Source organism: Osmerus mordax, chromosome 2, assembly GCF_038355195.1.
Source record: "Osmerus mordax isolate fOsmMor3 chromosome 2, fOsmMor3.pri, whole genome shotgun sequence".
In the NCBI taxonomy this organism is placed as follows: domain Eukaryota; kingdom Metazoa; phylum Chordata; class Actinopteri; order Osmeriformes; family Osmeridae; genus Osmerus; species Osmerus mordax.
The window spans coordinates 18,347,484-18,356,431 of record NC_090051.1 but is presented as its reverse complement, the minus strand read 5'-3'; the positions used below and the strand labels follow the sequence as shown (position 1 = coordinate 18,356,431).

The 8,948-nt window shown below is 50.5% G+C and overlaps 1 protein-coding gene across 1 annotated transcript in view; it reads left to right on the top strand.

Annotated features, from left to right (window-relative positions):
- bmpr2b (bone morphogenetic protein receptor, type II b (serine/threonine kinase)) overlaps window positions 1-8,188 on the top strand; it is a 12,144-nt gene extending 3,956 nt beyond the window's left edge. Inside the window, 11 exon segments of the mRNA XM_067261157.1 lie at window positions 997-1,157; window positions 1,681-1,782; window positions 1,784-1,829; window positions 2,089-2,225; window positions 2,374-2,425; window positions 2,428-2,545; window positions 2,897-3,047; window positions 3,049-3,238; window positions 3,391-3,605; window positions 3,812-4,802; window positions 5,666-8,188. Coding sequence (XP_067117258.1) covers window positions 997-1,157; window positions 1,681-1,782; window positions 1,784-1,829; window positions 2,089-2,225; window positions 2,374-2,425; window positions 2,428-2,545; window positions 2,897-3,047; window positions 3,049-3,238; window positions 3,391-3,605; window positions 3,812-4,802; window positions 5,666-5,943 — 2,441 coding nt within the window. The 3' untranslated portion in view covers window positions 5,944-8,188.
- The last annotated feature ends 760 nt before the right edge of the window (window positions 8,189-8,948 follow it).

Sequence of the window (8,948 nt, the reverse complement as noted above, 5' to 3'; positions counted from 1 at the left end):
ATTAATTGTTTATGACGGGATGTAGTCTCTGTTGGTGTTCAGTGTCTCATTGGTTTTGTTTGCGTTTGTGCGATTGTATGTGTGTGTGTGTGAGACAGAGAGCATCATGCATGGGTGTGTGTGTGTGTGTGTGTGCGTGTGAGACAGAGAGCATCATGTATGGGTGTGTGTGTGTGTGTGTGTGAGACAGAGAGCATCATGCATGGGTGTGTGTGTGTGTGGTGTGTGTGAGACAGAGAGCATCATGCATGGGTGTGTGTGTGTGTGTGTGTGTGAGACAGAGAGCTCATGCATGGGTGTGTGTGTGTGTGTGGTGTGTGTGAGACAGAGATGTCGTGTGTGTTTGCGTTGGCCTGTATCATATGTCCAGGACGTTTGTCTGCACAGAAGAGACGGTCTTTCATCTACTGGTGAAACCAGGAAGCAGGTCACATGTTCACATCCCAGACTGAACGATAACTGAACTGAACTGCTCGTCCTGACAGACTTCTTTACAAGATGTACAGTTGTACACCATTAATGGTACTGGTGAACAAAAAAGCGAGATATTTCGTATTGAATATTTTTTATCCATGCGACAATGTTATTTTTTTTTACCCAAGCTCTCCCCTTATGGGTGTCACATTTAAAAGCGTCAGAGGGTGAACCGCAGATACGCTGAGGCCAATTAGTCTCTCTGGCTGTCTCCCCCCACTCCAGCCCACTGGTCTGGAGTGTGTCACACACAACCCAGCCTGCTGCAGCGCTGCTGGCAGGGGGAGCGGAGAGAAAGGATTGGGTCTGGTGGAACTGGAGGAGGGCGTACCTGAGGGATTACAGAGACTCAAGAGGGCTGTGAGAATGAAAGGGGTTAGAGTGCCACCTGGTGGATAGTTGATGTAGCTACAGCTACTGCTTCGGTCTGCAGTTCTGGTTGGGAGTTGCAGAGGGTGATCTCGCTCTGATCTCTGTCCTCCCTCTACTCTCTTTTTCCCTCTCTCTCCATCTCTCTCCCAGACATCTACAAGCCGGCCGTGTCGCACAGGGACCTGAACAGCAGGAACGTTCTGGTGAAGAACGACGGGACGTGTGTGATCAGCGACTTCGGCCTGTCCATGAAGCTGACGGGGAACCGGCTGGTGAGGCCTGGAGAGGAGGAGAACGCAGCCATCAGCGAGGTGAGAGGGGAGAAGTAGGGGGAGGGAGGGAGGGTGGGGAAGGGAGGGGAGAAGAGAGGAGAGGAGGAGAACGCAGCATCAGCGAGGTGAGAGGGGAGAAGTAGGGGGAGGGAGGGAGGGAGGGGAGGGAGGGAGGAGGGAGGGAGGGGGAGGGGAGGGGAGGGGAGGGGAGGGGAGGGGAGGGAGAGGAGAGGAGAGGAGAGGAGGAGAGGAGAGGAGAGGAGAGGGAGGGAGGGAGGGAGGGAGGGAGGGAGGAGAGGGGAGGGGAGGGGGAGGGGAGAAGAGAGGAGAGGAGAGGAGAGGAGGGAGGGAGGGAGGGAGGGAGGGAGGGTGGGAGGGAGGGAGGGAGGGAGGGAGGGTGGGAGGGAGGAGGGAGGGAGGGAGGGAGGAGAGAGGAGAGGAGAGGGAGAGAACAGGGGAGGGAGGTTCTCTAGTAGTTCTCTAGAGTATTCTGAGTGCTCTTATATTCTTTTGGGATGAATTTGCCTTTCAACCCTTTCATTCTTTATCCCCCCCTCCCAAGGTGGGTACTATCCGCTACATGGCCCCTGAGGTTCTGGAGGGGGCGGTGAACCTGAGGGACTGTGAGTCGGCCCTGAAGCAGGTGGACATGTATGCTGTGGGCCCTTATCTACTGGGAGACCTTTATGCGCTGCACAGACCTCTTCCCGGGTAAGACACACACACACACGCACACACACATCCTGGTGGGAAAATACTGCAGTGGAATGTTATTCCAATATGTGTGCCTAATTTAATTTGCTTTGCAGGGGTGAAAAGCATGTGTAGTCAGTGTACCATGAAAGCTGAATCATCAAACGCACCTGTCTTTCCCTCCCTCCCTCCCTCCCTCCCTCCCTCCCTCCCTCCCTCCCTCCCTCCCTCCCTCCCTCCCTCCCTCCCCTCCCTCCCTCCCCTTCCCCCCTCGCAGGAGAGACAGTTCCAGAGTACCAGATGGCGTTCCAGGCGGAGGCAGGAAACCATCCCTCGTTTGAGGACATGCAGGTCCTGGTGTCCAGAGAGAAACAGAGACCCAAATTCCCTGAAGCCTGGAAGGAGAACAGCCTGGTAAGGCACGCGTGTGTGTGTGTGTGTGTGAGCGTGTGTGAGCATATGTGTGAGCGCGCCCGTGTGGTCCTGCCAGCACACACGGCCTGATGACGATGACACCCAGAGACAGAGGATGTCATGTGAACGGGGGCGACGTGTGTTCCAGGCGGTGCGCTCCCTGAAGGAGACCATGGAGGACTGCTGGGACCAGGACGCCGAGGCCGCCTGACGGCCCAGTGTGCCGAGGAGCGCATGGCCGAGCTGCTGATGATCTGGGACAGGAACAAGTCAGTCAGCCCCACCCTCAACCCCATGAGCACCGCACTGCACAACGAGAGGTACACACACACACACGCACAACACAGCACCTAGCCCGTCACTGTCGTCGGGAATCAAAACGTTAAGTCTGACCAGCAGCCTGCGCAGCCTGAGGTACACACACACGTCACCTCATCAGTGATCGTCTGGAGTCATGATGACTCTAGTGGGCTACACACAGATCGCCTTATCAATGGTCGTCTATTGGTCAGCACAGTATTCTGACCAAACACACATCACCTAATCATTGATCGTCTACAAGATACAGTATTCTGATTGCACACTAAAATCACCTAATCAGTGATCCATGACCTATACTCCCTACACTCAGACCCATGTCTCATCCTACTTCCTGTCTCTCCTCCAATCAGGAACATCTCCAACAGTCGCCGGACCCCCAAGGTGGGCCACGACTACTCCTCGTCCTCCTACATCGAGGACCACGAGGGCGTGGTCAAGAACCTGCCCGGCGACGGCTCCACCTCCGGGACGTCCGTCAGCGTGGGCGCGGACGGGGTCGCGGGGGGTCAGCGGCGGGGTCGCGCCGGAGAAGAACCGGAACTCCATCAACTACGAGAGGCAGCAGGCTCAGCTGCAGGCTCAAGCCCGGCTGCCCAGCCCGGAGAGCAGCGGGGCCAGCCTCTCCACCACCGGCCTCACCCCCTCCACCATCATGACCACCATCTCCGAGTCCGGACACTCAGAGGACACAGGTACGCGGTCCACCCCAACGATTGTGTCCGTTTTGCCCTTTAACAAGGCGGGTCATCTCCAAGCTGTTTGGGCGATGCTGGCGGCCGGGGAGATTTTTTCTGTTGTATGTGACTAAAATGTTTTATTGCTGTTCTAACTCCTGTTCATCTAGGTGGCGCTATGACTTCAGGCATGCCGGTATGTCTGCAGCTGACAGAGGAAGACCTGGAGACCACCAAGCTGGACCCGAAAGAGGTGGACAAGAACCTGAAGGAGAGCTCTGATGAGAACTTGATGGAACACTCTCAGAAGCAGTTCAGCGCTCCAGACCCCCTGGCGCAGGGCAGCTCCAGCCTGCTCTACCCCCTCATCAAGCTGGCCGCAGAGGTGAGGAGCGGAGGGAGGGTGGGAGGGAGGGAGGGTGGGTGGTGGAGGGGATGGAGGGTTGGAGAGACACAGAGATGGATGTCACCTTGCTAGATTCACATCAATACCAAGTGAATATTGTGTTGCTGATTATTGTGGATGACTCGGGAAATAAACACCGGATGAAACGTGAACCCCAGTATTTCCACGGTCTCTGTTCTCCTCAGGTGACTGGCTCTGGGTCCCAGAGTGACTACGGAGCTGGGGCCAGCGGTCTGGGAGACCCCCCAGCCTCCATGTACCCCCTACCCAAGCAGCAGAACCTGCCCAAGCGCCCCACCAGCCTGCCCCTGCACGCCAAGGCCAAGGAAGCCGCCGCTTCCAGGCTCAAATTCGGCAAGCACAAGTCCAACCTGCGCCAGGTGGAGACGGGCGTGGCCAAGATGAACACGCTGACCATCGCCCCGGCGGGCGAGCCTCACCTGGTCACCATGAGCAACAACGCTCCGCCCCCAGGAGTACGCAGCGGGGCGGCGGTCGTGGTTGTCAACGGTTACACCGGGGTGGCTGCCGGGCCGTATGGGACGAGTAACCCGGCCGGGCCCCAGGCGGGGGAGAGGGGGGAGGGGGCGCTGCTGCAGAACCAGCTGAGCGGGGATGACGGCCGACTGAACATCAACATCAACTCCAGCCCCGACGAACACGAGCCGCTGCTCCGCAGGGAACAGCCCGCCGCACGCGACCACCAGAGGCCAGCCAATCATCTGGCGGGACGCACCAACTCCAACAACAACAACAACAGCTACAACCATGCTCAAGGACTCGGACTGGCTCTCCGAGGGGAGAACTACCATCCACCAGCCCGAGCTAAGACCCTCGCCCCAGTCTCTGCCCCAGTCCCAGCACCAGCCTCTGCCCTAGCCTCAGTTTCTGCCCCTGTTCCAGCCTCTGCCCCAGTCCCAGCCTCAGCCCCAGCCTCTGCCCCAGCCTCAGTCCCAGCCTCTGCCCCAGCCTCTGCCCCAGTCCCAGCCTCTGCCCCAGTCCCAGCACCCACCCTAACCTCAGTCCCAGTCTCTGTTCCTGCCTCAGTCCTCTCCCCAGCTGCAGACCCAGATCCAGAGGCCCAGGGCGAGGACCAGCTGAGGCAGCCTAAACCCAGGAGGCCTGAGAGGCCCAACTCCCTGGACCTGTCCGCCTCTTCTCTGGACAGCTCCTCAGGTGAGGTCATAGAGGACTGAACCACGTGTGTGTGTGCCTCCATGTGTGTGTGTGTGCCTCCGTGTGTGTGTGTACATGTGTGTGAACGCGTGTGTGTAATGAGGTAGGGAGACAGGCTTTATTTTGACTTTGTGATAGAGATCACCCAGGAAGCTAGTCTTGACAAGCCCATCAAGTCGACATGAATATAGACACAATGTTCTGGGGGGTTAGCCTCTACTGCAGAGGAAGACTCGCCCACAACACTCACAACTTTGGAATTTCCTTCCCTTGCGACAGTAGAATGTCCAGTGTACTGACTGATAAGAGGCTTCCAGAATGTTCTGCCTCAGTGCTAAGGGCTAGTGTGCTGAGGGTGGAGATCCTGCGCTGATGGCTGTGTGTGGGCCAGAGCCAACTCTGATGCAGAACCACAACAGGAACTAGCTGGACATGATCGCCCAGGGTGCCAGGAAGTGTTTACTCTAAACACACACACACGCGTAAAGGGGGTGTAACCAGGGGGGAATCAAGGAGAATTTGTGCTCAAACTCAAACTGCCTCCAGGGTTTTGGCTTGTTGGAAAGGGCGTGTTTGATCTGGAAATGTCAGAGTGATTCTTCCTTGTTTTTTCTTTGTTTCTTTGTTAGTTTAAAAGGAACTCACTGTGAGTGTTAAAGTTTGTGACTTGTGTCTAGAATTCTGCAGTGATACATCTAACCCACTAGAGAGCAGCATTCAGTACCTACGCACACATATTGCTTAAGGTAGCCCATATGAATGTTTTCAAAGGCTTCAAAGAGTATTCCCCAGTAGAACAAACACTTAGGGATTTACACTTATCTGTGTGTGTGTGTGTGTGTGCGTGCATGTGTGTGTTACAGGTGATGGCTCGTCACAAGACGGTAAGAACGGGTCGGGTGAGAAGATCAAACGCCGTGTGAAGACCCCGTACTCCCTGAAGAGATTGCGCCCAGCCACCTGGGTCGTCTCCACGGATACCCTGTTCGACTCAGAGGTCAACAACAATAAAGGCTTGACCAATCAGGGCCCAGCGAGCACCAGCCGCTCCAAATCCAGCACAGCCGTGTTCCTGGTGGGTGGGGCTGGGAGCGCCACTGCTACGATGACCTCTGACCCCCACAACATGACCTGCCTGTGACCTTTAACCCACACCTGTGGAAGTGGCGAGAGGAGACTGTCAGCCACAGGTTATTGAAGTTTCACGAGATCTGGTTCAAATTTAGTAAGATTGGACGTGATTGGACAAAATGACTCTGCGAGAGAAGGAGTTGAGCACTTAATAAGGTCATGGTGTTTTCCTGAATTTCTTCTGCTTTCTTTTTTTATCTGAAGAAATTTGCTTTAAATACAGAACCCAGCTATGCAGCGACATCCACTTCAAATGCTTCCATAGTATTTGTTGTGCCCCATGGATCATTCTGTGATGTTATGTACGGCTGTGTGAAACATTGTTTGTTTTGTTGCACTTTTAAGGCAATCTTAATCACCAAGTGAGGTCTGTCTCCTGTAACCATGGTATCTTGGTCTTGGTAACACAGAGGAGAGACAATGATTCTAACAATCAGTAACTGCTCCCATGGATACGAGTGTGTGTCCATATAAAACTAGGCTGACAATGACAGAGGCAGTGGTCTTTAAGACAGGGTAGGTTTCACTGCTAAATGGGCGACTCGTTTTAACATCTATACCCTTATGTTTCATATTTTTAAATGTGCAATAGGCTTTAGCTTTGAGGTGCTTTTTAATCTATTTTGAATTGTATTCTTATGTTTTATTTTTCCAGCAACCATTTTTGTTATGACTTTGTAAACAGTGCACTTATTAAGAGTTTGTAGTTTGTAGAGTCGGATCAACCACCATTGAATGAGCTACAGAAAAATACCTAGATGACAATCTTTTACCTTCCCACCAATCCCATCCCAATCGGAGAAGGAAAAGCTACCAATCAAATCTAGAGAATGGGTCTGGACCAGGGCTTGTGGTTTGGTTTTGTACAGCAGAAACTGTTGCACTCTGAAGCAACCTGAAGCATGGGATTTCATTCTGTTACAAAACTATACATCTTAGACAGTTTACCTAAAATAAAATAAATATAATCTTTCCTGAGCAGTAAACTGGCCATTTAAATAGGGACTCGCACCAGAAACCCTCATGGGAAGAATCCTGAACGCAAGACAATACTGTACTGTCCGGCTTGCGCCCTCGTTTGGTGCAAATGTCAATCCCTGCCTTCAGACGAGAAAGAGGGTTAGTTACAGTGTGTAATTCCGTGAGCTGTAATACATGTGTGTGTTTTTCCTGTAGGTCTTCTTTCCTGTGTGCATCATTATGGCATCATACTCTCTCTCTCTCTAAAGAGGGGGAACTGTACAGGTCAGCCGACCAATAGGAGACCTTCTATCTGATGCCCTGTTATAAGCTATGAATTATATTGTCAACAACAAAGTAAATTATACATAAGTACAAACTACTCTCTTATTGTACACACCTGAAATATAATGAATCTTAACTGTAGATGGACACATCAGTAAGCTCATAGCATTTCTTTTTAAGTGATTTTGTTGGAAACTTTCAGAGTCAAGTTTGCTTTTTACAATAGTTCTGTTTAGTCTGTCAGGAGGTCAGCGGCTGGAGACTGAATGAACTCAACGTCCACTCTTTGATGCCTCTTGCCATGAAACGTTTCTGCGCTGTATGTTCTCAATGTTTGCCCTCTGTTTGATTTAGGGTTGTATCTCAATTCATTCAGAGCAAACCTGTTAAATCTAGGCCTAAAATATAAGATCCTCCTCATGTTCTATACCCAAATACTCTATATCTGAATATCGGGCTGCCAAGCTACCGTACAAACTATACACGTAAGGCTAATGGGGATAGTCACAACAAGTTTTGAAGCACTGATGAACATTTTGAAAAGATCAACATTTTAGGTTTATGGCTGGAAGTGATTATTGGTATGTTGAAGTTGGTCCAAGTTGACCAAGATAGACTAAAACAGATTCAAGTGAGGTTGTGTCATTTCACCATACCTGTTCTATGTCCCTTTAGTGGAGCACTGGGCTTGCCTGACTCTACTGTGTGTATGTATGTATAATAGCGTCTCCCTAAGTGTAAATACTCCTGTATATAGTCCTGTTAATGCTATATATACATATTGCTCAACTGTTGCTATGGGACCAACAATAATGCTACAGTACTATGAAATCTGGTCGTCAGTTAACTGTAGTCTGTGTGACTGTATATACGGTAGTCATCATCACGCATGCAGACACTCATGTTAGGGGTCATGAATGAATCCTACCTTGAAAGGACAAGAAAGGTTTATTAGAAGCTGGTTTTACAAAATGGCGGGTGGACTCATTGATTTATTTGGGCCAGTTTTGATTCCCTTTGACTATCTCCTAGTCAAAGGGAATCAAAACTGGCCCAAATAAATCTGATCAATACCATGCTGAACAATACATTCTTGCGTTCTAGATATTGACACTTTTAAACTTTGACTCTTTAAAAAATTTACTTTTTAAAGAAAGAAAAAGGAAAGACTATATTGTCTATAACCTCCTAGAGGAGAAGAAGAATGAAGCAAAATGTGTTTGACCGACGGTGTGTGTGAATGAAGGGTATGTTTAAGTGACTTTTTCTCTGAATTCGTGTTGCAGAGGCAGGCTCTGCTGAACCGTTTCAAGCCACGGAAATGTTTTCTATTGAAGTTTGTAAAAAAGAAAAAGGAAAAAGAGGTGCTTTGAAAATAAAAAAGAACAAATGATAATTCATTGCTCTCTAGTCTGCTCAAAACATGTTAAAATTCCATGTAGAGGAGAAAAAAAGCTTGCTGTACAACCCTGCATTATTCAGTTGATTAAAGATTATATTATTGAAAATAAGATATCTTGGTTTGAGATATTTATTCTGACCACTGCATTCCAAAGCACATTTAAGGGTAATGGAATCCAACATAAAATCAAGCACCAGAAACATAATTGTACATTCTCATTTTATACCCACTGCATACTACTGAAAGAAGTTATTTATCAACGGTGCAGTAGTATTATCAACCACTGAGAAGAACCTGTGAATGATTTGACCACATGAGGGTGTCATTTTCTGACACATGGGCCTACCTCTCTCAGTCTTTGTTCAGAG